Source organism: Ictidomys tridecemlineatus, chromosome 10, assembly GCF_052094955.1.
Source record: "Ictidomys tridecemlineatus isolate mIctTri1 chromosome 10, mIctTri1.hap1, whole genome shotgun sequence".
Taxonomy (NCBI): Eukaryota; Metazoa; Chordata; class Mammalia; order Rodentia; family Sciuridae; genus Ictidomys; species Ictidomys tridecemlineatus.
Window position 1 is genome coordinate 6,363,788 of NC_135486.1, and position 27,559 is coordinate 6,391,346.

Consider the following 27,559-nt stretch of genomic DNA (forward strand, 5'->3'; position numbering starts at 1 on the left):
CAGGTCCACCTCCAAGACAGTGTTGGTCCCCTCTGTGGCACCTTCACCACTGCAGGCTCTCAGTGGAAACACCCTTAGTTTGGTGTTAGCATTCCTTTCTCAGTGGGGAGGTTCTCAACCATGTGAATGATTTAAACGCCGTCTTCAATGCATCCCATTTCCTCATTTAAGAGCTCTGTAGCTCTTCCCTGTTACTCTTTCTTGCTGTTCTTGGGTGTGGCTAAGCACTTGTGAAAACAGTTGAAGACACAGGGGAAGGAGGCGGGTTCTGCCCAGGCCCTAGTCATTATCTTATCGTCCACCTGAACCTGGGATGCAGAGACCCGTCTCGACTTCCTTCATGGGGCTCAGATGACAGAACTTGCCCCGGAACTGTCACTTGGGAAGGCTGACTCGGCTCCCCTCGGAGGCCTCTCCTCTCTGGCCTATTTCTTCCCTCCCTCCTGCCTTCCTCTCCTTTTCCCCCTCCCTCCTCTGATCTCTGTGTGTGCTGTCCTCGGGGCTGGCTCTGTGTTGTCCTCCAGGGAGTCCATGATGAATCCCTCTGTTGCTCCAGGAAGGGGTCAGGGTGGAGCAGGGGGTGCAGATAGAGAAGCTATTAATTGTTTAGACACAGAGCTGATAAATGCCGGGTTTCTGGGAAGTGTGAGATGGTAGGAGCCCAGATGACGAGGAGTTACACTGAGGAAAGGCGTTGAGTCAGAGAGAAAATAACCCTTGAGACCCTGAAGTAGGAGAGGAGTTGTCCCGGGAAGGAGGAGGCTAGGGAATATGTGACCTTCAGCACAACTTGGTCTAGGCTCAGTCGGGGGTCCAGGTGGGGAAAGAGCAGCCAAAATTGGATTTTCTAATCTTCTCCAGTGTTTGAAAGTATGTGTCCCGTTATCGCCTTTCTAGGTGTTTAAAAGTAACGGCACACGCACGAAACGGAGCTGAGCCCAGTCACACTCTAGTTTTTCTGGCCTAAGAATTTGTGATTATTTAATTGGCCCACAATCTTGATGAAAGAGAATTTTAAAAAAATATTTTAGGTGGTCTGGATTTTTTTTTTCCTCATAGATTTTGAATTTTTACCTTAAGAGAATTGATCCCTTCATTGAACAAATATTTAGTGAATATGGATAATGTGCCGAATTAGGGGAGATGGCTAAAAGGCATGGCCCTTGTCCTTGGGGACAGGCAGCGGCCATGTGGACTGCTACGTGCTGGGCTGGGGGCAGAGGAGGGGCCTGATCTGGGCGGCCCTCAGGAATGGTGGTGGGTGAGGGGGGGCCATGACAGTGTCCTCCCCAGGTGAGCTGGTGAGCCTGGAGGAGTGCTTAGAGGTGGGCTCAGGGGCCGCCAGGGTCAGACCATGAAGAACCTGGGGTGTCAGGAACCCCAGGAAGAGTTGTTGAGGGCTGAACCCAGGCAGCATCCAGGGTGAAAAAGAAGAGTCTCTTGTCTGTGGGACAAAAGGAGGCGGAGGATCAACAGGTGGTGGCTACCTGGAAATGCCAGGCAGGAGCAGCCCAGGTGCCCTGGGGTCCCTGCCTTGAGGGCGAAGCCTTCCACCCTGGGGGGAAAGTGGGGAGAGCAGGAGAAGGGGCAGGTTGGGAGTAGGAGACGTCAGCGATTCAGGTTCTAGGTGCAAGGAGTTCAGAGAAAATCACTGTCCAGCAGGCAGCTGGGTACATGGCCAACAACTCCCAGGAAGCAGGGGCTAGCACTGAAGGTCAGAAAAACTAGTTCTTGATGACCCTTAAAGCTCTGGCCACCCTCAGATCACCTGGGGCAAATTTATAGCGTGAGGAGAGATTGAGGCATTGGTACCGGAGGAACCAAGAGTGATCCCCAAGTGCAAGGAGGTTCACGTGGAGCAGCGGGGACTGTGGACCAGGGTGGGGTCACAGGAGCTGAGCTCCATTTGACAATTTTACAAGTTTTATTGTGACACTTGAATTTTTATGTCAGGTATTCTTTAAACACCATTTCATGATTGCAGCCAGGTGAACAGAATGCAATGAAAGACAAAGATATTGAAGGTATTTACTCTAGTAATTGTCTGAAATAAATCTTAACCATGTGTGTTTCTCATAATAATGTTCTGAAAGCGGAACAAAGCACAGTGTCAACTCCACCAGTAGGTGCCACTAGGAACCCCAGGAAAGGATAGCAAGGCGAGGAGGCAGAGTCAAGCCAGCCACCTCTAACTCGACCGTCTCAATTCTAGGATGGTTCAGCAATTCGCGGTGGACTTTGAGAAGAGAATCGAAGGGTCAGGGGACCAAGTGGACACTCTGGAGCTCTCCGGCGGTGCTAAAATCAATCGCATTTTCCACGAGCGCTTTCCTTTTGAGATAGTGAAGGTTCGTACTGAATGACGTCTCCCCCTGCTTCATTTCCATGTTCTGTCTTACCAGCCTCTTGCCCCGACGCTACCTGAATGGTTTGGGTCAGTGATGGTCCTTTGAACGAAATCCTCTGTACTCGGGGAATGACATTCAGGAGAGAAATTTTCTTTTCTGATTTTTACTTAGTGGAAATTTCACAACATTCCAAATCGTTTCAACAAAAACGAGTTGAGATGTTGTCCAGTTAAATATTTCCCAGGCCCTTCTATGACTCAGAGCTCCAGGGGCCACTGAGGAAGACTGGGAGGTTTTAACTGGTCTAATAAAGAAGCACAGAAAGTGAACAAATGTGAACATAAAAAAGTGGTATTTTGGAAACGGGAAGTGACCGCCACTTTTCATGGGATGTCGGGCCAGTTCTCTGTGAGCAAGGGACATTCAAGCCCCAGCCAGAAGAGCACGGAGAAGGTCTTCAGGGAGGGAGCACCTAGTGGGCAAGGCCCCAGGGCAGGTGAAGAGCCACGGGCTGGTGCAGAGCTGAGAAGGCAGAGGCGCCCGGGGATCCAGACGGGAAGGACCTGCTCGGTTCACATGGGCTTCCGAGGTCGGGGGTGAGGTGTTCACACTTAACAGTGGGGGGTTTTAAGCAGGGGTGTGACCACTTTGGCTAAATGCTAGAAAACACGGGGCCTGCTGGCCCCTAAAGAGCGAGAGAAGGGTAAGGTAAGGAAGAGAGTGAGGTCAGGCCCAAGGCACGTCCACTGTCTGCAACCTCAGAGCTCTCCAGAAGAAAGTAAAATATAAATCTAAACACACAGCGAGGCCTGGGGTCTTGAAAGGGATCTTGTGCTCAGGAGAGACCTAAAACTTAAATTTCTGTGGTGTCCCACTAAATGACCTGGCGAGAGAGAGAGAGAGAGAGAGAGAGAGAGAGGGAGGGAGGGAGGGAGGGAGAGGGAGGGGGAGGGAGGGGTGCCTTTTGGGATTTGAGAGGTGAGGTCAGCAGGGCTTGGATTGACATGGGTGGGGGTGGAAGACGAGACTAGATAGGACACCCACGGTTTGGGCTTTGAGCTGAGCGGTGGTGCCCATCAGATGAGGAGAATGAGGAGGAGCCGTGACTGTCTGGAGGTGTGAGTGGGGCTCTGTTGTGCACTCGCCAAGTGCGAAACAAAGGCAGCTGAGTCGTTCCGGGGACTGCTACTTGCTGCTCTTGCTGTGGGCAGCAGGCGGGTAAGTGGGTTGTTTTATTAAAGTGCGATGAGTGATGAGCTTCAGGGTGCTCTGAAGACAGCCCCCAGATGTGGATCCCAGCCCAAGTCCTCCAGGCAGCCAGGCTGCTGAGCTGAGCAGGCAGGACGGGAAGCCAGAAGAGCAGGAAGAAGTGGCAGAGGGGAGAAGGACAAAGTCTCCGAACTGTGTGGCCACAGGGTTTGGTAGAGACGGAGGCAAGTCAAGGTTCTGGGGCATAAAGCACGAGGGAGGAATCGACAAGAAGTGGGACTGGAGCAGCCGAGTCCCGAGTCAGGTGAACCCGCGTTCGCGGGATCGCCCTCCCAGGACTCGGCTCTGTGACACTTTGATCCTTCTTCCAAATAGATGTATGGTACCCAGGGCTTCGGGGAGACGTGTACCCAGCATTCTATCCTGTATTGGTTTGGCGAAATATTATTCATTTCCTTTTATAAAGAGCCTTGAACGCAGGTGGTAGAAGTGGCCAGGGAGAAAAGACAGCCATCGGTAACCTCAGGACGGCGTGCTGCTGCCTGGCAGGTGACACTCTCACTTACACAGGTTCATTGATATGCAGCAAAAGAATCAGCGAGTGGTCAGCTTAATGTCTAGAAGTCATCCTTTATGCCCAGCACCTCTTAAATATAATAAAGTTAAAATCTGCTGCACTATGACTCCCAGAAATCCCTCGGGTCCTACGTTGCCTTGAACTTCATATAAGCAGATGTTTTGACCATCTGGGTTTAGCTTTGGAGAGACATGAGTATCCGTTTATTAATAACCCAGTCAAGTTATTTTTATTCTGCAATATTCAACAACATTATTATTCAAAGGCATTAAGTGTCATAACCGTGGCTCATTTTGCATCTGCAGATGGAGTTCAATGAGAAAGAACTGCGAAGAGAAATCAGCTATGCCATCAAAAACATCCATGGGATCAGGCAAGTTTCTGGTGTTTTCCTGTGTTCGGTTCAAGCGACCAAAGAAAGGGAATGTTGGCTAGAGAAGTAGCCTTCTCCTCCTCCGGACAGAGGCGGGTGCAGAGGCAGGAGGAAGAAATGGGACCCGTTAGTCTGGGCTCTTTGGTAACTTACTACAGTGCTACAGTCAGGTTTTTTTTTTTTTTTTTTTTTTTTTCCCAATGAAAACAAAATAAAACCAAGCTACTTTCTGCACAGTGGGAGACACAGAGAAGGGCGAGACCCTGCTCCCCACAGCCTGGGTTTCAGGGAGGGAGGCCCCAGCTGCTCCTGAGCACATCACTCGCACAGAGGAGACACTGGTTCCTTTTAACCGAGTTGTGGAACGAGACTGGGAAAGGGAGCGACGGAGGTTACTTAGGAGTGGAACTCCGTCTGTTGATAGGACGCTGTCAGACCGCCAAGGGTGCTGTGTGCGGACATACGCTTGTGTGCTTATGAGAGCCGGATGTGTGCTTGTCTGTGTGTGTTCAGGTGAGGTGAATGTGTGCTTGTCTGTGCGTGTGTGCGAGGTGGGTATGTGCTTGTGAGTGCGTGTGTGAGGCGGGCATGTGCTTGTGAGTGCGTGTGCGAGGCTGGAGGGCGGGAAGGGCTCCCGGAAGGAGGCAGGCTGAGCCCAGGGTAGAGGTGGGAAGGTGCGGCAGGTTTTGTGGGGAGAGGAAGGTGGATGGGAGAGCAGAGGGCCAGGGTGGACGGGGTGAATGGGGCCCGGATTTCCCCTGGGTAGAGTGAGAATGTTCTAAGTTACTTTCTTTAGTCTTTTCAGGCTGATACAACAAATGATCGTAGATGAGTGACTAAAACCAGCGACATGATGTCTCACCGTTCTGTAGGGTGGAAGGCCAAGCTCAGGGTTCCAGCACAGGGCGCTCTGGGGAGGACCTTCCTCTGATTTGCTGGCTGCTGGCTTTCCTGTGTCCTCCCTGGCAGACAGAGCTGGCTGATCAATGCCTCTATAGGGCATGATCCTGCCCACTAGGGCTCCACCCTTAATGGCCTACTGCCTCCCCAAAGCCCCACCTCCCGACACCGTCACACTGGGGAGAATTTCTAGGGGACACATACGTTGTGTCCACAGCAAGTTCTTCAAAGAACTAGGATAATATTTTGAAACACGTTTCTGGAGTCTATGTACAAAGGCCAAACATAACTTAACAAGTGAAAGTTACATAGAAGCAACCTGAATGCAAGGTAACACAGCACATCCTCCCTGTACTTTAGCTTCAGATGACTTACAATATCCAGTTCTATGTAAATGCTCTGTAAATAGTTGTGTTTTTAGACTGTATTTTTCAGACAGTGACAAGAAATAAGTCTGTACGTGCTCAGTAGAGATACAGTTTTTCTCTGGATATTTTCAGTTAGTAATGGCTGAATCCACAGAGGTGTAGCCCAACAATATGAAGGGCCCCCTGCATTTCCTTCTATTGATTTGGAGTAGTGAAGTGACAGTTAAATATTAGTTAAAACTTACATCACAAGTCAAGAAAATATATTGGGCGTTTGTGTGGGAATGGTGGGCAAGGGAGGGAGGTCCTGGACGTGGAATGTAAGACCTTGCACATGCTGGGCAAGTGCTGTCCCACTGAGCTGCATCCCCAGCCCTTGAGCATCGTTTGTAACCTCCCGTAGATTGGCACTGACTGTGGAGCAGCACTGTTAAAGGTGTTATTGTAGTAGCATTGTGGGTAGAAACATGCTACATAACTTTTGGTGCTTACCTTAAGTGACAACTTAAACAATTTTCAGAGTACTGGGTGCCACTCCATGGTTTATGTCTAACACAGTCCTTTCTCTCCTACATCCAGGACGGGGCTGTTTACTCCGGACATGGCATTTGAAGCGATAGTCAAAAAGCAGATCGTAAAGCTGAAAGGGCCTTCCCTGAAGAGCGTGGACCTGGTGATGCAGGAGCTGATCAACACTGTCAAGAAGTGCACCAAGAAGGTGAGCCGCACCACTTGACCTCCCAGCAGGTGGCCTGGGGCCCAGCCACCACTCCTGTTCCATTGCATGATCTCACTCCCTGACCCCTGGCCTTGTCACAGACATTTTGTGTTTGTCCAGGGAGGGACTGTGGAAGTGTTGGGTGGGAAGGGCTGTCCTGATGGGCAGATGGATTCCTTCTCTTAGCCCATTCCAAAGGTTGGCTGGGCCAGAGGGAGGGCCTGGGCTGAGCGTCCATTAGTGGATAAATGCCCCAAGGTCATGTTTCCTATAAAATGTGTGGATGAAGGTGATTTCAATGAGAATCATTGATATTGTGTGTATTGATAAGAAAACCCTTGTATATTATCAATGATTCCACTTGAGCTGCGGCATTTTGAGAAGAGCAGTGTATAAGGGTTTGGAGCCCAGCCTTGGAGGCCCACTTACCTAGATTCTGTGTGACCTCAGGCATCATTCTTAACCCCTCTGGTCTTGCTCATTTATGTGTGGATTGGGTTTATGTGGATCATGTCACCTCAGTGAAAACTAAAGGAGATGATGCCCAAAGCCTATGGACACCCATGGCTGATTGACTGAGGCAGTGGAACTCCTAGGAGGATGAAAGGAGTACCTCCTACAAGGAGCAGAAGAAGATTGCTTAGGAAGATGGTGCCTGGGTAGGGTGGGCCTAAGCTTATGATAGCTGCCACAGGCACCAGCACCATCTCTCCGTGTCCAGATAGTTATGGTTTTGTTAGCTTTTTTATTTATTTATTTTTTTGGTAGCAGGGTTGAATCCAGGAGCATTTAGCATTTAACCACTGAGCAACATCCCCAGGCCTTTTTTGTATTTTATTTAGAGACAGGGTCTCGGTGAATTGCTTGGGTGAATTGCTGAGGCTGGCTTTGAACTCGCTATCCTCCTGCCTCAGCCTCCTGAGCCGCTGGGATTACAGGATGCACCACCTCTCCCAGCTGTTTTTGTTAGTTTGTTGTTAACTTCCCTTACACAGAGTTACTCACCTCCCTGAAAAAACAGTGGGAAGAAGAGGAAGAGAACAAATGATGGCATGAATGCGAATACTGGTCCCATGACCGGTCAGAAAGGCTCAGCTGAAGGAGAGGGGTAGGTAGTAGAGGCTGGCAGGCTACCTTCCCAGGTGGAGGCTGAAGGAGGACGGCATGGCGGGAGCCTGGGATCCAGATGTAATTCTGGAGGTTCAGATTCCTCCCGGAGAGCTCTAACTGCATTCCCCTTTCCAACCTCTCTTCCAACAAAACGGGAAAAGCCCCAGGAGATGAGGGAGGGAGGGAGGAAGAAGGCAGGAGAGAGCACACGGGGAAAAAGCTCTCTATCCAGCGCTCCTACGGAAACGTGAAGCCAGTCACGCGCATCGCTCCCTGCTGTCTTTGTCCACTCTGCAGAATGCAGCCTGTCCTGTCACCTGTGTCTTTAAAGCTCTTTCACTTGATCTCTCAACCCATTTACAGGGTTGACCGGTGCTGCTTTCCCTGTGACCACGGGGACGGTCACTGTGGCCACAGATGAGCTCGGAGGGAAGCCTCTCCTGAGATGGCCCCTGTACTCTGGCCTCCAGCAGTGAAGCTGCCTTCTTCCCGAGGGTCCATCGCCTTGAGCTTGTCTCAGACCTAGCTAGCCGACTGTCCTTATGTCAGTCGTGTGCCTTAAATGAACAGTGAATAAACTCATGAAATACAGGAAGGGCTGAGCTTTGTTTCTGTGCAAACAAAGCCAAATGCTTTGGAAAGTCTTGATAGATGTTAGCTACAAAACTTCCCTATTAACCGGGCAGAGGCAGGAGAATGGTAAAATCATGTGTGTGGTGGGGGCTTATAAGAGTCTAGGTAGTTTTGCATTCAGATTATTTCACCGGTTCGATCAGGTCCTGCTCCTGCTTTAAAGAAAGCAGAACTGGGCATCACAGATGAAGGCTGTGGCTTATGTAAGACAGAAGATGCATAACTCCAAACAGCGGCACCATGTGCAGAGAGCAGGCCCTGGCCTTACATCAAAAGATTGGCACATGTGTGTACTTTTATGTTTTAAGTTATATAAAGTGTTTATGGTATGTATGAATCTTTTTTTTTTTTATCATTTCCTATTTTATCCGACTTACTGGAAATCACCAGTCGGCCTGGTCCTGACAGCCTGTTCCTGGACCCTCACGGCTTTGTTCTTGCTCTCCAGCCTTTGAACTCCCCTTTCCATTATTCTCTCTGGATCAACATCCTGAATATTTTTACTGTCTTCTCAAAACATTCTATAGTCTGCGTTACATAAAGTAAAACCTAGCTTTCTCCCTGAGATGATTGTTGACCCTGTAGCTTCCTTCATCAAAGGCCCGACCCTAAAACATTTAAGGGCCTGAGTCGGGCAGGACATTTGCCTACTTCTCTTTTGTGGGTTCCAAACGCGATTTCATCACCTTCTTGACAAAGTCTTCCTTATGGTCCGGGTGGTACCTGTCCCTCCACCCTCAGATGCAATTTCTCCATCAATCCTGGCTGTTCCGTGTGTCCATCGGGATGTTTGGGACCTGGCTGACATTTTCCCTCTCCATCCCAAGTTCGCCTTCAGTGGGGAAGACGTCGGTGCCCATGTAGTCATCATGCCCGGCACCACTCTTCTTGAGATCTCCGACTCCTGTGTTCCCTCCTCAGTCCCTACTGGCAGGGCACTTCCGTGACCTCTGGTGGCCCTCGTCCTCATCAGCACATGTTTGACCGAGAGGTGGCAGACTCCGACTCGAGGGCTTGCAGGTTGCTCACCGCTCCTCCCTGACTTCTTTGGAGCTGAGCTAACTGGAGAATTGATGGAAGAACTCAGCAGAGGTTTGGAATTCAGTGTCCACTTGACACTGCTGGGTGTAGATGGGAAAGCCGGCCTGGGGTCTGCTGCTTCCAGCAGTGAACCTTGGAGCCCACCACGGTGGAGAGGGTTGGAGGGGACCACCTTTACTTTCCTGGCCTGGCGGTTCAACCTGCTGGAATCAACTTTGCAACCTGATGAAACTCCAAGAGGGGGGAAATTTCTCATTTCATTTTCTCGCTCCCCCAGATTGCTGAGGAATCAAAGATAATTATCCCATTTGTGTGGTTGGTGCCACAGTATGCCCACAGTCTACCTTAGTGTAGTCTTAAGGGCTCTCAGTGGTGCTTCAGGGTGTTGTTTTGGGGTGCACCGTGATCATCCTTAACAGTGGGGTCCATCATGCCGTGTTTGTACATGCACACATCCACAGATCAGTCTCGTTCCCGGGTACCTTCCCTCCCGCCCCCCGGGTCTGCCCTCTCTACTGTCCAGGGTATTCTTCATCACTGACTTCCTCTGTTCTTCAGGGTGGTGAGGCTGGACTTTCCTTTTCTCTCGAGGTCACTTCCCTTGTAACTTTCCTCCTCACGTTCACTCGTGACTTCATTGCCTGGACGTGGGGCCGTTAATGTCTTGTCCTCTGATCCCTAAGCTTCCTTATCCCTGACCAAGGCTGGACTCGCGCCCGTATCCCCACTTCCTTAGAGAACTGGCTCTTCTGGTTCTTCCGTTTCCTGCGCTGCTGCCTCCTCCATCCCGTGTGTGGCCTCGTGTGTGCCAGGCAAGCGCTGCACCAGCCCCTCCACATTTAAAAAATCAGCACTTAAGTTTTTTATGACTCCACTTATTTAAAAAAAATAGTGCCCATAAACCCATGGTCAGCCATGCCTTTCCTATTCAAGGACAAACTTCTTGGGGACCAAAGTAGTTTATGCTGTGTCAGTCAGCTGTTCTTCACTGAGACAAAATACCTGAGAAAAGCAACAGTTGAGGAAAAATCTATTTTGCCTCCCGTGTTTAGAGGTTGCAGTCCATGGTTGGCTGGCTCCAAGGCAGGAACTCCATGGTGGGTGGGTGTGGCCGAGGAAAGCTGCTCAATCCGTGGCAGCCATAGAACAGAGAGAGACAGAAAGGACTGGGGACAGGAAATACCCTTCCAGGACATGCCCCAGGGAGCTGCTTCCTCCGATCTTGCCCCAACACCTCCCAGTAGATCATTCCGCTCTCAATGGATCCATCCTGACAGGTGAGAGCCCTGGCCATCCAGCTGCTTCCCAGAGCCCCACCCTGAACGTCACTGCACTGGGAACAAGCCCACACGTGAGCCTTTGGGGGCAGTCCACAGCCAATCCATAGCGCTTGCCGCCTAATGGTCCCTTCTCAGTTAACTCCCCAGCGGTCACCTGGTTTCCAGTCCGTCTGTCAGTTCACGGAATTATTTCTGGCTGCGGCTGATCTGTTCCTGAGGTGCACCTCCATGGGGAGCGCTGTGGCCTTGGTCTGTCCTCTTTTCCCTGACCACTCCTCCACTTTCTCCGACAGGGTGTCCACACAGACCTGCCTATAAACTGGCCTCCCCCGTTTCCATGCGTTGGCCTCCCCCTTGGAGGGCCTCCCTGCCCCTCCTTTGTCACCCGCCATCCTTCTGGGTTTTAAAGATGCAAGCTCTTCCTAGAGGCCCTCTGTGTGTCCGTGCCTCTTCTCTGCTCCATGTCCTTTGTCCGTGATCCATCTGCACCTTCTCTTTCTCCCTCCCTCTCCCTCTCTTCCTCCCTCTCTCCCTCCCTCCCTCTCTCCCTCCCTCCCTCTCTCTCTCTCTCTCTCTCTCTCTCTCTCTCTCTGTGTCCGGGCATCTCTGACACTGTGGGGCCTCATTGTGTGGGCACCTCCTCCGGCTGATTCTAAGCTCTTTTTAAAGAAGAGCCGTGTCTTCTCCCTTCCTCTCCCCAGACCTGGCGCAGTGACCAGCCCAGGTGAGGAGCCTTCTGTCAATACCTAGTAACATGATGTCCTCAGCTACCCTGACGCCAAAGCAGCGCCTGCTTGATTTTAAAGAGGACTTCAGTCACTCAGTAACGATGACACTGGGGCAGATTCTCCTTTAAGCTTGTGCCATTTATTATTGCTCCTTTTGATGGTCTTGGTCTGGGCCTCCTCAGAGCCACCCTGAACCGCTGAATCTGGTCTCATGAAAATCTTCTGCAGAGCAAAATATTCCGATTCGTGCTGAGTATGGTGAGGCTTTATTATTTGACATTTTCTGAACACAATCCATAGAGAAGGAGATGATACAATTTATCGTCCAACATAACATATTTTTGAGACATAAAGAGGACGTTATTAATACTTTCACTGGCATAAGAAGAATGATTATGCCAGCCTGCCCGGGACAAAGGGAAAATGTATAACTATTCCAGCTATATTGTAATCCCCCCTCCTCCACACACACACACACACACACACACACACACACACTCTTACACTTGAAACCTTGTTTTGATTTACAACTCATGTTGAATGCCTTATGTGTAAAATCTTTAAATGTTTTTTTCCTTAAGCCACATAAATAAACATCAGGGAAAACATATGGGATTTATGTGCGTTCAAATAACAAAGCACAAAGCTAGACTTCTAACCCCGGAGAATGCATTTCTTCTCAGATATTTTCTCACTGCTGCCTCTGGGGCCCTGGAGGGCAGACATGGACGCTGGAGCTTTATGAGCTGTTTGGCTTCACTTCAGGGACATCTCAACTTGGAATTGCTCTGATGGGCATGGATTTTCAGCTGCTTTTCTTTACCTCCTCTTCTCCAGGACAGCATCACAGGGTCCTGAGGTTCCTTTAAGGAAACACAGAAAGGAACATCTTGTTATTTTTTTTTTAACCACAGTTTAGCAACTGTGCCATTTATTGGCCTTTTGGGAAACCACATTCTTGGATTGCCATAATACCAATTAATTAATCCCCCCACCCCCTAATAGGAAAAAAAAAACAGTCTTGCAAGGGGGAAAAAAATACCTTAGTTGGCTCTTAGAAATAGAGGCAAGGATTTTCTATTAAAAAGAGCTGCTAGAAGAAATGCGTTTTGCAGCATGTTGGCCCTGAAGCCACACAACCAAGCAGTGGATCCCAGGTCCCTGGCCGGCTTGTATGCCTGCAGATGGCGCCTCTTCTCATCTATAAGCGCTCTCCTTTTCTGTGCCTTACAACTGGGCTGCGTCCCCATTTCTTCAGCAGGCGAGTACACAGCAGGAGAAATGTGCCCTCCTCATTTGTAGTGGTGCAAGCTATCTGCACGGTCACACCCTGGCTTCCTTCGGGTCTCTGCCCAAAGGTGCCCTCCTCCAAGTCTGACTTCTATCCATAACCGCACGCCCTCTCCCTGAACGCACATCTGCACACCACTCTTCATCTACCTGCCAAGCTGTATTCTTCTTCTTGGCACATTGGACTCTCTGAACGACCCTACTCGGGTCTCTTGCTGCCCTTGTTGCTGGACAGGTCAGGGAGTTGGAGGCTGTCAGCTCCGTGGCAGCAGGGGTTGGCCGGACAAGCTCATGGCTCTCCCTGCAACTCCTGGAACAGCCCGGTGTTCGAGAGCAATTATCGAATGAACAGTTGAGAGTGTAAGTGGCCCTTGTCTCATTGATCTGGCAGGTGGGTGTCCGTTGGGCTGAAGCAGGAAAGAGATGGCCACATAGCACCACTCCAATAGGCTCTGTTGGGAGGTCTGGTTGACGTGCTGGCTTTCCACTATGAAGTGACTCGTGTTGTACACCCCCAGCCCGTGCCGCCCGTCCAACTGGCTGGGGCTTGCTTGCCTTGTATGTAGTCAGTGCCTCATGTACTAGCCTGCAAATCAGGCTGGTTTGAGCCTTTTATTGAGTACTGCCGGGAATTCAGGCCTGGGACTTGATTTTAAAGGGACGTTCAAGTGTCACCTTTTAATCTCACAGTTCATTAAAGGGCTGTATAATGAATCCTTAATTTATAATTTACCGTGGTCTCTGTTTTTCTTCCTACCCTCTGATTTTTCCTTTTCCATTCTAACTGCTCATTAATGTGTCTACCAGAGGTAACTTGGGAAGAGAGGAGATGGAAACCTTGCAAGACCTCCAGGTGCCGTTTTGACATGGTGTCGAGCCATCCTGACCTACTGAATGTTTTCTGGATTACCTAAGAGGAGACTATGCCTCTTCTGACTGCTGAACAGTTTTATTTCACCCAAAGTTGGACTTTCTGTTTTTCTTTCTTAGCACGTGCTAAGTAACACTGAAGTCCTCCTCACGGCCCTGTTTAAAAGTTTTTCCATCCTCGGCCTCCTCATTCCTTCAGCAGTTGTAGAAAATATTTGAGGTTTGGAGCTTGGGGATTTGCCTGCTTGGAGGAGGAGGAATAACCCTTTTTCTCTCTCCGCCTGCTTTACCCAAGCCCGTCTACCTGGGACCTGGCTCCCTTCCCCTCTCTGCCACCGGCACCCAGGTCTTCCGGACACCCCATCATGCCACCCCTGTGTGATTCAGAACGTCGCCCTGTGGCTGGCTCCTGGCCGAGCGAGCTGCTCCTTGCCTGTGGTCCCCCACCCCCCACTGTGGACATGGTGCACCCGTGTTTCCCATATCTTGGCCGACGTTCTGTGGCGGACAGTTTTCTCATCTCCTGAATAAATCCAGTGTTACACCCCGACACAGACGATTCCCGGGGGGAGCCTGGTGGGAAGGTCCAGTTCATGGAAAGAGGAATAAATTGACTCGTGTGCCTTCATGAGTATTGTAAGCGTTAGTGCTCAGTTTGCAGCAAGTGGGCGACACTTGAAGACTCACAGCTTTTTGATAAACCGAGCCCCCGTCTCCAGTTGTGCTAGGTCTGGCGAACGCGGAGGTTTGGTCCTGTTTGAGTCTCGCCTCTCAGTGACGTCTGGTGTGGACCTGAGAGCGGGGGTGACCTGTTAGCCCGAATGGCTGCTTGGGGCACTGAACTAGTTACTCTGGAAGCTGAGGAAATCTTTCCTGGGCTCAGGCCTGTTCCAGGAGCAACCTAATAGCTTGGCTCTTAAGATCCAATTAATAGTATAAGTGTGTGAATTTTGTTTTATTGGATAGAAATATCTTTGAAGTAACTGTTTTTTCTCTAAAGGAAAATGTGGTCCATGCTTAAATTTTTATATTGAAGTCCCGCAAAAATAATGATATACTACCCTAAATAACTTAAAATCTTGAACACAGTTAACGTTTGTTACAGGGCTACTTTCTTTCAGAATACACATCGTTAAATTCTTCTCCCAGAATTCCATATTTAGGGTCGTGATTCCAAAAGTCATACAGGTGACATGGCTTCGCCACTGAATCTTCCTTATTGTTTAAGAACAGTCAAGTGATTGGAACAATAAGCTTTTTAGAAGTTATTTGCCATTTAACCGACGTACGTGGCAGGTTTAGGCCTTCACGTCCTCAGTTTTCTCTTTCTGAAATTGACTTCTGGTGTAGGACTGTTGATCGGGATGATCCACCTGCTGGTCCACCCTGTAAGGTTTTAATGTCGGGTTCTATGACACACACTGAGCCTAGCTGCCCAGTGAAGGACTGGTGGGATATAAATTTAGGAATAAAAATCTTTTTAACCAACAGTAAAGTCGCACAAGCTGGGCAGGGCCTCCTGTCCATGGACGAATGAGATAGTGGCAGGTAGCCTGACGGGAGACCACTGCGGGTCAGCAGGACCCTCACCCCTCTTCCTATCTTAAGACCTGGGCTTTGCTGGACAGCCAGCTGTCCAAACCAGCGTTTCTGAATTCTACCCGTCCCCGACCCTTTCCAGACCAGCCGGCCAGGGCCCGTAGCTCGGGGGCTGCCTTTCAGCGAAGCCTGGTGTCGTCTTCAGTGTTCCTCCTCTGTGAGGGCAGTTCTTGTCATCTGTTTTCTCTTTCTTTGGTTCCTCTTAGGATTTAGGTTTGCTGACTTCAGGTGGATCACGGGAGGTACAGAGTCATGGACTTGGGCAGATTTCTCTCCTGGAAAGCCTGAACCCCTGGGTTGTAGAGAAGAGGTGTGCGTGTACACACAGTCACACATGCAGACAAGATGCACACAGGTGTACACACATGTGAGTGCACACACATGCATACACACCTACGCACGCTCACAAACCAGTCCTCTGCGGGGGCTCGTGGCTGGAGGCCTTCTTGGAGACTGTACTCTCGTCATTTTGGCCTTAATGAGGTTCATGTTCGGGCCCTGGGTCCTTCAGTTGTCAACCACTGAGTTTCTTTTATATTGCCGTATTTAGTGGTTTGATAGTGACCTCTGTAATCCATTTCCTCAATGTTGAAGGCACTGCTCTTCCTTGGTGGATGGTGATCCTTGCGTACTTACTTCTCCATGACCCTGGAACAGTGGAGCTGTTACCCAAGACCAGGTGTCCCAGGAAGACCTGGAACGCCTGAGTGCAGAGGAGCAGCCGCTGGCCGTTGGTGCCAGGTGTGCCACCCAGGTCTGCACTCAGTGAGGAGGACTAGTGTGGATCCGTTGCCTCCCTCACCAGAAGGGCTTTCCTAAGCCCCACAGAAGATCATCTGCAGGATGCTCAGAGCACCAAAAGGGGTCTGGGGTGGCAGAGCTTTTCTGGGGTGTGTTTCCAGAATGGGAATGGATTTCCATTTGCATTTTGTAATAGTTCATGAAATAAACTCCCCGATGAGCACACGTGGCAGGGTTCGGCTACCAGAGAGCTGTTCCTTCTTAAGGTGAGGAGCTGGGCCTTCTGATGAGATGCTGGACTATGACTTTGAGGTGAGAAAGACAGCTGGGTTTCTATGTGTGTGTAGTATTACTACAGAGGAACTCGATATCCACTTTAGAAAATACCAAGGACTTGAAGTATGGAGGACTAAGAGTGTGCATAGTACAAAGATAACCTTTTGTGGAACTTGTGCAGATATTTTTCTGTGCACAGACAGCAGATTTGCTGCACTAGTAGGTCAGGAGATCTTACAACTTTTCTGTGAAGTTCTGCAGTTTGTGGTCATGCCGAGAGGCCTGGTTCTAACCTTTTGAAATTTGAGGAAATAATCCGTGCTCAACACCTTTGGGACTGTCAGGTTCTTGGGCTGGATTTTTTAAGGAGATGAGGGTGCATGGTGGGGTGTGTGTGTGTAATCACGTTATATATGTGATAGCCTGATTTTTCTTAGTGTTGTAAATACTGTCATTAGAGATCATTCAAAATGTGAGTTGAAATGGCCACATCCCACTTCATACATGGATCTACCTTAGTTTATTTAAGGTCACTAGGTATGTAGGTGGTTCATAGTTTTTGTCTGTCTTATTGCTGTTCTAACTAATGCTGTAATAAACGTCATTATCAATTTAGCTCCAATCCTGTGAAAAAAATTGAAGTGTGTGTGTGTGTGTAGGATTCAAGATCTTTTTTTTTTTTTTAATTAGAAGTTTAAGTCTCTCTGCTCCTTGAAGTTAATAGAAAAATATAAAACCCCTGTGACTTGAGTGGAAACCCTGGACCCACCGTTTTGGTCTTGGCAAGTTATGTAACCTCTTGTGCTTCATTTTCCTCCTCTATAAAATGGACTTAAGAACTAGATCCACTTCTTAGGCTTGTTGTGAATATTGCACACATGCCTAGCACAGAGCCTGGTGTGTGGTGCGCAGTAGGTGGATGTTAGCCTCGATCCTTTTCCTCATCTCTTCCATCCTCTTCATCCGGAAATCCTGCTAAGCGTCACCTCTGCAGGGCATAGTGTGAGGTAGGGTCTAGGTTTCTGCTTTCCTTCCAGGAAATTGCTGCACTGGTTTTGAAGTATCCGTCTCCTCTCTGATGACAAGGTTGCCACCCATTATGGTTTGGGGGGCTTCTTCGATGACTCTGCCGCTCTTCTGCAGGAGTTCACGATATGTCACCTTTGCTTCCAGAAGCCTATTGAGCGTCCCTCTTTCAGAAGGCGTAATTGGCCTCCGCTTCTTTTCTGGTAGTACAACTTCTTGAGTTCTGTATCAACACTGAGACCTGTTTTTCTTCACAGCTGGCCAACTTCCCCAGACTTTGTGAGGAAACGGAAAGGATCGTTGCCAACCACATTCGTGAGCGAGAAGGGAAGACGAAGGACCAGGTGAGAGGGAGCCTTCTGTGGTGGGCAGGGCCCTGTGGGGTTCAGGCCCTCTGCAGAGTTGTCGGGGGTCTCCAGCAGCTGGTCTAGCCTGTCATGGAGAAGTACACAAAGCCACATAATAGTTATTTCTATTTTGAAATGCATACAAGCTTTAACTCTACTAGTATCTTAAGCACATTAAAAATATAAGCAAAAATATAAGCTAATATAATGACTGCAGAAGGAAGAAATTTACAAACAGCATCAGGAGCTGCTGTTTTTTTGTCCTCAACACTCAGTGATTATCATGTGCGCCCCCGGGACATACACATCCCACTTTGAAAACCGCTGGTCCAGAGACATACCAAGTTTTTTTCTTTTGAGACAGGGGTTCTTAATTTTGAATGGGCCCACATATGGGCTCCAGGATATTCATAAATGTCTAAAATATTATGCCAAGAAACCAAGAATAGCCATAGCTTTTCATCAACTTAGCTATGGAAACTATGATTGGAAAAAAAAAAACATTTAAGAACTGCACTTTTAAACATTTCTAACTATTTGTAAATGTCTATGTCAGGCGTGACCTTGAAATTGTCTTCTAATCTGAGCTCTGTGATTTGGAAAAGTTGTTTTTAAGCAAGGATAATAACATTAAGATAGTGAAAGACTATAGTAAAATAACAAGTTCTGTTTTTTTAAAAATAGAATTATTAACTATCTCTACTCAGGAAGTTTGTGGGGTTCTTGTGTGAATTGCCAAGATCATTGTAATGTCATATGTAGCTGATAAGAAAATTAAATTAAAAATAAGTAAAATCAAGGTATTATGTCCATCTGCAACTAAAAAATATTTTTAAAGTAAAATACAATGTAACAAGCTTTAAAAATAGTGACAACACAGTCAATAAACCTAGATGGTGGTGTTTAAAAAAATTAAATGAATTCTTGGTAATTTATAAAATGATATAAAGGGAAATCAAAGATTTCCAACGCCCGTTCCCCGCACGCGCAGTGGTGGGTGCTCAGCTGGGCCCAGTCTCCTGCCTCCCACGAAGGACGCTGGGCGCTGGTCTTCGGTCTCTGGAAACCAATGCAAGTTAGTAGTGCAAGGCTTTTCGACTCTTAGGGACTCTTGGGCGAGTTGGGAGGAGGAGGGGAGGGATGGGGAGAAGGAAGCAGGCAAAACAGGAAGGAGAGCCAGGGGGCACAGGCGCAGCCTGGGGCGCGGGAAGGAGGGGAAGGGGCTGCCCCTCCAAGGGGTGACCTTGAGACACTGTGACTTGGGACTCACTGCAGCTCCTCTTTATCCTCGTGCTTTGAAAGTTACTTGAGGAGTACTGGTAGTTTCCACTTGTTTCCCAGCTTTCCCGCTGTTAGGTAGCGCAGTAGCCCAGGGGCACAGGATGGGCAGTCCACTTACTGGAGGCGATCAAGGCACTGTTAACTCAGGAGTCGGTGACGTCAAGCACGGGACCTGGCTTCTAGCCCCAAGCTGGAGATCCTTGGCCACTGTGGGACCAAGAAAACTTGAGTTCTTCAAAAGCCACTCTCTACCTGACCTTAAGTAAATAAGCCTCTTTTCCTATCTTTAGTCCACAATATTCAAATTATAATATACCCTGCGTGAAGGCACATTATAATTTGGAGACCTTATGTCAAAGGAGTTTTGAGGAAAGACTATGCAGTTATTATTTTAACCATCTTCAGGGTCACGGCCAAGTCCATTGTTGACTTCTTCATGTGTCATGTTTCCGAGGTTTAGTTTTACTAAATCAACATCCTCAAATTTAGCATTTTTCTGGAACAGCCAGATCCCAGGGCATGAGAAGCGGTTCCCAGGCACCATGAGAAGGGAGAGAGAGGTGGCAGATCCAGGACTCCCCCCGAGAGCAGCCCAGTGGGGACTTGGTAGCGGCAGGACCCGGGAGTCCCTGTGAGTTGGGCCAGGGGAAGAGCTTATGAAGTCATAGGCGACTTCCAGTCAAGTCAGGGGCTGCCTGCGTGGTCTGAAGCTAGCATTCAAAGCCAGGCAACGGGACTTCTATTTGAATGTGGGACTCTATGTGGCTTGGGCCATGTGGTGCTTTTGAAGTATGTGGACACAGAGTGGCCTGTCTTCTCCAGCCTCTGCACCTGGACTATGCTGAGGCACTATTACAGTTTTCTTTCTTTCTTTTTTTTTTTTTTTTTTAAATAGAACTGTTAACTACCTCCATTCAGGAAACTTGGTGTGTGTTTGTGGGAAATCTTTAAAAGCAAGCAGATGGAAACCATGAGTTTGTCTATGAGGTGTTTTCTTTCTTTCTTTTTAAAAAATATTTATTTTTTTGGTTGTAGTTGGACACAATACCTCTATTTTATTTATTTGTTTTTATGTGGTGCTGAGGATCGAACCCAGGGCCTCGCACATGCTAGGTGAGCGCTCTACCACTGAGCCACAACCCCAGCCCCATAGGAGGTGTTTTCTAAGCAAAGGTTTTTGGAACATGTACTGTGCCAGCCATGCTGAGGGTTTTCATGCAAAAACTGCCCGTTGAAGTGCTGGAGTTTGTGGGTGACCGCTTCTACCAGGAGTAACTTTACGGTTCTTCAACAACTGTGGGTGGAAGCACAGTGAAAAACTTTGAGAAAGTGAAAAAATGCTGTTTTCCTTTTCATCCCCCACATGCGACCTGGCCCTCTTCCTGGGGTGAACTCAGACTCCCAATTTCCAGGAATATGAATGAGAACAGCCATGGCTTTCATGTTTTCCGTTCTTTTCCTACACTGCAGTCCAAGTGAGTGTGTGTGAAAGTCCAAGGTGCACACGGCAGCCTTTGGTTATGTTGAGAATTGTGCGGATGTTTGCTCCTTATGGTGGCAGCAACTTATTTGCACTTACTACCTCTTACAGGTACAGAATCCCTGCCAAACAGGTTTGGGAATATGATATGTCACAGACCCCGAGGCAGGACTACACTTAATGTGATAACCGCTCCTTCTCACTCTAGAGTTCTCTTTAAGAGATAAAACAAAACTGTATCCAAGGATATGAAGCTTTTTTTTTTTTTTTTTTTGCAGGTGTAATGTTATTGATCAATAGCCCATATGCCTTGACTTTGTTTTTGGTAGTGGGAGTGGATTCAGAGTGATCTTTTCATCTGTTTCTGGCAGCTCCCTTACGACTCTAGTAGGATTTGGTCAGATGGCCAGCTGAGATTCATTACAAAAGCAAAGCCTCAGAGCCCAGAGCACTGGGTACAGAGTCAGAAGCAATAATAAGTAGCCACAAACTAATTATATGGGAATAAATTGCTCCTTTCAAAACAAAGTGTTCTTCAAACTTGGTAGATAGCTATGAAACTAAAGCCACAAACATTTATTGGGCACCTATTGCATATATCATGCTAGGTCTGGGATTAAAATAGTGAACAAGACCAACATAATCCCTGTTTGTATAGAGCCTACGATCTTGTGGAGCAGATATGCACTGAACCAAAAGGTGTGTGAATAATTAATCACATTTGTGGTGCAGCCTACGTGTGTGTTATTTAACCGTGGTGTGGGATGGAGAGGCAGAGGTCTAAGGAGCAGGGAAGACTCCCAGAGCATTCATTCTGTCTGAACCTTGAGAACTGAGAGCTGTTACCTTGATGCCTGCAGGGGGCGCCCTGCAGGAAAGCAGCCAGCTTGTAAGCTCCCAGAGGCTCTTAGGTCTTTTCCCTGTTTACAGGTGCACCCTCTTGCTAACAGTTTCCAGTTCCTACATTCTCCTCTTCTTCTCTCTTGGTTCCTTGTCTGCCCTCAGAGACCTTTCACACCTCTGAGAATTTATGTGTCTCATGATCCGAGCGTGTTCACGTTCCCTGGGTCATCCTTCGGTAGGTTCCTCACACATGTTGACTGATGGCACCCGATGTTGCAGGCACTGACCTAGGCTCTGGGGATGTCGCAGCAGCCACAGCAGCTGAGGTCTGCCTGCCAAATACCGAAAGAAACGCTGTCACTGGTAGTAATGCTACGAAGGAAAATAATACGGGGCACAGCAGGGACAGGAAGAATGCAGTTCAGAGGAAGGGCAGAGGAGACTTCCATGGGGAGACAGTGTGGCAGGGGCCTGGCTGGCGTTTGGATTTGATCATGAAGCCTCTTGGCCTCCAAGAGGCTCTGTATTTATTTGGATATTAGAGTCCTTCTGATGGCCTAGGGGGAGCTCAAGAAAGAGGAAAACCCAGAGATGGTGTAGTGTCTACACCTTGCCTCTCTTTTGTACATTGTGCCTGCATCAGGGAATAGAATAGTTCCAGTCTGCTAAGGCAGCAGATGGCACGTGTCTGTAGACTCTAATGTCATTCTCCTCAAGTGCGACTCAGACTTTCCTTTCAGGTAGAGCCCACACGGTGCATGTGGCGGGATTCATGGGGCGGGCGGCACTCCTACATGCACAGAGCACAGTTTGCGAGTCTCACTCCCCAAGACTCTCTTTTCTTCCCCTCCTCCCACCTCTGACCTGCTTGTTCTCCTCTACTGATCTCCCTTCCCTTATTAGTATTTCAGATGTGCATCATGATTATATGTAAGTAGGGTTCATTGTGACGTATTCATACATTTATGCAGCAACTTTGGTCGACTTCTTTCCCCATGTCCCTCCCCCACCCAACAACCCCTTCCTCTACTCTGTTGGTCTCTCTTCTATTTCCTTAATATAGATTATTACCTTGCAAAATTATGAGTCAAGTGAAAAAAAAATTAATATTACCTTTTCTAATTGAAAGTTCCCTTTAAAAACTCAGTACAGAAAAATAATTGATAAGCGATAATTGAATTTAATATATGAGAATTTTTTGAGATGGGTTCCCGCTGAAGTGTTTCCCTTTGACTTGCAGGTACTGCTATTAATTGACATTCAAGTCTCCTACATCAACACCAACCACGAGGACTTCATCGGCTTCGCAAAGTACGTGAGTGAAACACGTGATTGTCACGTGATCTTCCTGCTGGTTTGTCCACATCACCCACTGTGAATTTCCACTGCAGCTCCCCACCTTTGAGAGCATAGTCTGTATCAAGATGACCACTGGGTCTATCTGCTTAGGAGGGCTGAGGTCTGAAACCATGGGCAGGGTGTTTACTCTTCTCCCTATCAGGTACCGCAGTTGGCTCTGTTATGCAGAATCAGAATTCATGTGTATTTTAGTTGCTTATTATTTTTGGATGACAACCTGAAGTTTTCTTTGAATTCCCATAGACAAGCAGTAACAGATGCACGTTTAAAATTTGGGAACACTTCCTCACATTAGTTTGAAATATCAACTAAAATTCACATGATGCAAACTATTAGGAGTTCCCTAAGTCAAAAACATAGAGGTCTTTTTAAAACAAAGCAAACAAATAAAAAAACCCACCCACGCAACTGTTCTTTTGGAACTTAGACATGATCTGAGTTGGATGAACATTCTCTTTTTCTTTTTATACAATGTATATAATTTACATATGTGTGTCTGCAAATTGCTGTCCTCTGGACAGTATGGTTAATTATCCAGGGCTGAATATTCATCATGCAAGACTCTGAATTCACTATTTTTCTTGCTTATTAATGGATTCAGTTTCTGTTTAATTTAAAAAAACTTTGATTCTAACTCTAAAATGTGTTCAGACATCAAGTGTTTGCAACTTCAAGTATATAAAACAGTCCATTTTGGGGCTGGGGCTGTAGCTCAGTGATAGAGCACTTGCCTAACATGGGTGAGGCACTGGGTTCAATCCTCAGCACCAAATAAATAAATAAATAAATAAATAAAATAAAGTTATAAAAAATATGTTTAAAAACACAATCCATTTTATATAAAATATAAAATAAAAGTCTCTGTCCTTTTACTTTAACTGCACGTTCAAGAACAGGGACAAATAAAAAGTAAATTAGTTTGACATTATGTTGTTTTATTTTATTACACCCAGACTCAGAAGACATAGACCATGTGACCTGGACTACACAGGGGCCTGAGAAATTTACAGGCATGTTTCAGGGAGAAAATTCTCAATTACCCAACAGGAAATTACCCCATTCTAATCCAGGCTGCAGTGAGGCTGCTCTAGCTAGCATGTAAATGTATTTTGCATCCAGCAGCTGTGACTGGAGGGTGGATGAGTTTCCCTGCCTGTGTAATGTGGGTGAACTTGCTAGCACATGGCAGCAAGTGCGTTTTCTGGTTCAGAGGGCCTTCCTGCCACACTGCCCACCCAGCTCTGAGTGGTCATTTCCTGCCCAGGCACTTCACACAGCATCCCCCCTCCCCTCCCTCCCTCCAAGCCCCTCCCCCTTACACCCCCACTGCAGTAAGCATCCCGGCCTCCAGGTCTGGAAGGTGCAGCTGAGAATTCCCCCCAGGTCTCCTCAAGGTCAGCGGACTCCAGGTGACCTGGGCTGTGCTCCACTCTAGTTTGTATGGGGAGAAAGTAAAGAAAAAAAAAAAAAGTTTTTGCTTTTCAGGAGCTAGGCTGAATGCATGTGAAATTTTCAACCGGCACATTCTCCATTTACTTTACTTGCTTCTTGGAGGAGTTTAAAAGACAAGTCCTCAAGTCGTTTGGAATAAGAGGAGTGTTACCTTTAATGTTGATTTTTATGGACGACAAATGCCAGCTAGGTTCATACAAAAACGTAGCAACGTGAATGCAAACTTGACCAGGTAACTTCAAAGTGGAAAGGATGTGGCAGCGCACCCTGGTGGTAGCCGTCTCCAAGGGGGAATATAATGCCTTAGAAAGATTCAAGTTTTGAACATATTAAGCAACCATTGGTATAATTTAAATTTCACCCCTATATTCTTCTTGAAACTCCCCACCAGATTATCTTTTCTTTTTCCTTTCTCTTTTTTTCTTTATTTCAAAAGAGATGGGTCAGAGTGTTATTTTTTCCCATTGATTTTTTTGGTATTACTACCTCAGAGACTGTTGTATTTCAATGTTATGTTGATTTCTAGGTTACCAAAGGCATATAACTTTTAAAATTTAATACTTTCAAGCACAGTCTTTTGATGCAGCCTCTCTGCATTTCAGGGGATTTTTTTTTTTTCCAGCAATGAGATGACTGTGAACCTTTATAATATTGGTGAGGGAAAAAGCTGCTTTGTTAAAACCACTCTAGAAATCCCGCGACTTTGCGTAGTTTCTTGTCTCACCTAGACCCTCTTTACAGAGTGGATCTGGGAGTCAGCAACCCTGGCTACGTTTCCAGGGTTTGCCAAGGCGCCTTGGAGCCTTTCTGTATCTGAGTTCACTGACCTGTTAGATGGAATAATAAACAATCCCTGTGTTGTATACCTTTCAGGATTGTTAGGAAGTCAAATTAATGAGTTATGTAGTGGTTCTTTAGAAAACCGTGGTAAGCTATGTGAGAGTGAGTCTGTCCCTTCACTCAGAGAGCCGTGCATGTGCACACACACCTGCACGCACCGCACACACACTCACCCCACATGAATCCCGTCACTGGATCTTCATTTCACATTGTGCTGAACTCTATGATGACTTAGGTATGGTCACTCTGAAATATTTTCCAGTTGCTAATACCATTGTCTCCAAAGACAGTGTTTTGTTTTTAATTAACATGCATCGAAAAGTTGTGTATTTTGGTGGGGTTCAGGGTGGCATTTCTGCCTTTGCATACAGCAGGTGCTGATGAAATACAGACCCACACCTCCTGGTGGTCCCTACCCACGGCAGTGTTGTGCCCTAAGACTCAGAGATGAATGTTCTTTTCATTTGTGCACTGACTTGGCGTACGTTTCAGTGTGACGTGGGATAATTACAAAGATGAAGAAATGTTCATTTCAAAATCACTTTGAGGGGTTGTGGTATTTTCTGGGCTTTTAAAAATTAAGAAAATATGGTTGTAGCTATAAATTTTAAAGTTGGCAGAGGTGCTGTTTTCACCAAGGAAGAGAAGTCAAGCCATATTTGAAGACAATTATGTAAGTATTTTTAAGTTCCAAAGATAGAAAATTAAAGTCTGGGGTTGAGAAAACTTAGCATTTGTTTCATGAGATTTTTAAGGAGTTGCCAAAGAAGAGGGGGGCCACCTCTCAGATTTATTTATAGAATGGCGGCATACAGAGTATTTCACAAATGTGATTTTTTTTCAACTGAATAACTTTGTCTTTGTACTAAATTATTTCGGAAGGAAAACAAGTTTCTAAACTTAGGTTAATAGAATATTTAGCTTCCTCGGTAGTGTTCAGAGTATCTCAAAAATTCTTCTTGCTACTGTAGAATTAATTCTGCCATGTTGAATATGTGGAACTTCTTTTTCCATCTCCCTGTAGTTTGTTAAACATGAACCGTAAAATAGGTACCATGTGTACAGTGTCCAAGCAGGGTCTGGTGTAGGCTTGCTTTGGAATTTCCTGCTTTCTAAACTTGACCTTTCACCTGTAGTATGGATGTAAATACGTTCATGATTTCAGGGGAAAAAAATGAACTTTCTGTCATTCTTATAGGGGAAAAACCCTAAATTATATTTTCTTACACAATAGAATATTTGCTATTTAAGAAAATAAGAAGTGGTCCAATCATTCCTTCATTCACTTCCCAGAATTCTCAGTAGTTTGGCAGAGCTTACTAGCTAAGTGCCTTGGGAAGTGAAATTTCGAATCCCGATGCTCTTCTTCATTTGTGCATGATCCAGTTTGCCTCCTGAATTACCAAGTGTGTGCCATCCATGGTTTAGGAGCAAGAGGGGCTTAACATAAATCTCTCCCCCGAGAGCGTGAGCAGCAGGCGGAGGTCTGCTGAGTAGGTCTCCACACCTGTTTTCTCACAGTGGAAATGATACAGGGTACATGTTTCAACTCTTGTTATGTGAGCACCATGGAAATTCCGTGGGTTACAGTGTTCATTACCTCTCGTCCCTGATCCCCTGGAAGGCTTCTGCCGCCCTTGCACCAAAGGGCATGTATTTGAACCTTGCCACCAAATTCCAGAGCAAGCTTGGTTTCCCTCTTTCCATTCTTCTTTGATGTTTCCCTGACACAAAATGATATTCGATCATAACGGCATTGCTGGTTCTTATTTGTACGTGAGGCTGTTCTCTCTTATGGAATCAGAACTTGGGCATTGGAGTCTACGGGATCCTTCTTTTGAGCCGTTCGCATTTAGGGCTTACATGCACGGTTGCTTAGCAGGATCCCCACCAGGTAGCAGTGCAGGCGCCAGCAGCCTGAGAGGACATTGCAGTGTCACTCGTTGAAATCAGTCACAAATTCCAGAGTTCCAAGCACCATTCTAAAATACAGACCCCCTTCTTCGCGTCTGTTGTTTCAACGGCATCTTCAAAAGGAGTCTGCAGAGATGAGGGATCCTTTTCACAGGCCTCGAGCTCTGTGAGAGTCTCTCCCATCGTGTTTGGCCGGAGACTTCACGAATTTCTCCCCTCTGTTTCCGTTGGATTGGGTGGGGGCCGACCTGCCTGTGGTGGGTTGTGTTCTTGGGATCCCCAAGCGTCCATCATCTTTCTTGGGGTAATAAAAGAGAATCTTCCCAAAGATTCCTGTCCTCTAATCAACTTTACCCAATAGAACACATAAGGGAAATGATTCCGAACCCGTGGCACAAACCGCATTTGGCTAGTGGTTGAGTGAAATGTGGCTGGTGAGATGGAGGAGACGAATCTACAGTTTAGGTTAATGAAAGTCTTGCCTTGGCCGCTGACCTGACTGCCCGCTGCTGTGTTGGACGGCCCAGCTCTGCAGAATGGGAGTGCAGGTGGCCGCGCTTTCATCAGGGCCCCACTTCTCTGATGGCTTGGTGGTGACCTACAACGTGGCTCCTAGAAGAGAGAAAGGAGATGAGTCTCTTGGCTTCTGCTGAAGGGGCCCCGGCACTCAGGGAGCGCAGTCAGCTTTCACCACACAGAAGAGAGGCTGGCCCTTTCCTCCCTTTGCCCTACCCCTGAGGCTGCCTGCTGCTGTTTTGCTAGTATTTTCTCCATTGTGGCTTCTCCTGAAGTTTCTTCTGTTTCCAGGTCTCCTGTCCAAGAGAAGCCTAGTGGCAGAGAGAGGCAAACACTGCGTCTCTCGGGGACTCTGTCTGTGACCCATCGGAGACCCTCAGAGTTGGCTAAAGTCTCTGCTCCTTTCTTCTTTCCACCTCCCCCACTTTTGGCCTATATAG

The 27,559-nt window shown here is 47.4% G+C and overlaps 1 protein-coding gene across 6 annotated transcripts in view; it reads left to right on the forward strand.

Annotated features, from left to right (window-relative positions):
• Positions 1-27,559, forward strand: part of Dnm3 (dynamin 3) — a 460,170-nt gene that overhangs the window by 174,505 nt on the left and 258,106 nt on the right. For all 6 annotated transcript variants that reach the window (XM_078022311.1, XM_040278054.2, XM_078022310.1 and 3 more), the window contains exons 8-12: positions 2,213-2,348; positions 4,440-4,507; positions 6,355-6,493; positions 17,345-17,431; positions 22,279-22,349. In XM_078022311.1, coding sequence (XP_077878437.1) covers positions 2,213-2,348; positions 4,440-4,507; positions 6,355-6,493; positions 17,345-17,431; positions 22,279-22,349 — 501 coding nt within the window. The remainder of the gene's footprint in view (positions 1-2,212; positions 2,349-4,439; positions 4,508-6,354; positions 6,494-17,344; positions 17,432-22,278; positions 22,350-27,559) is intronic.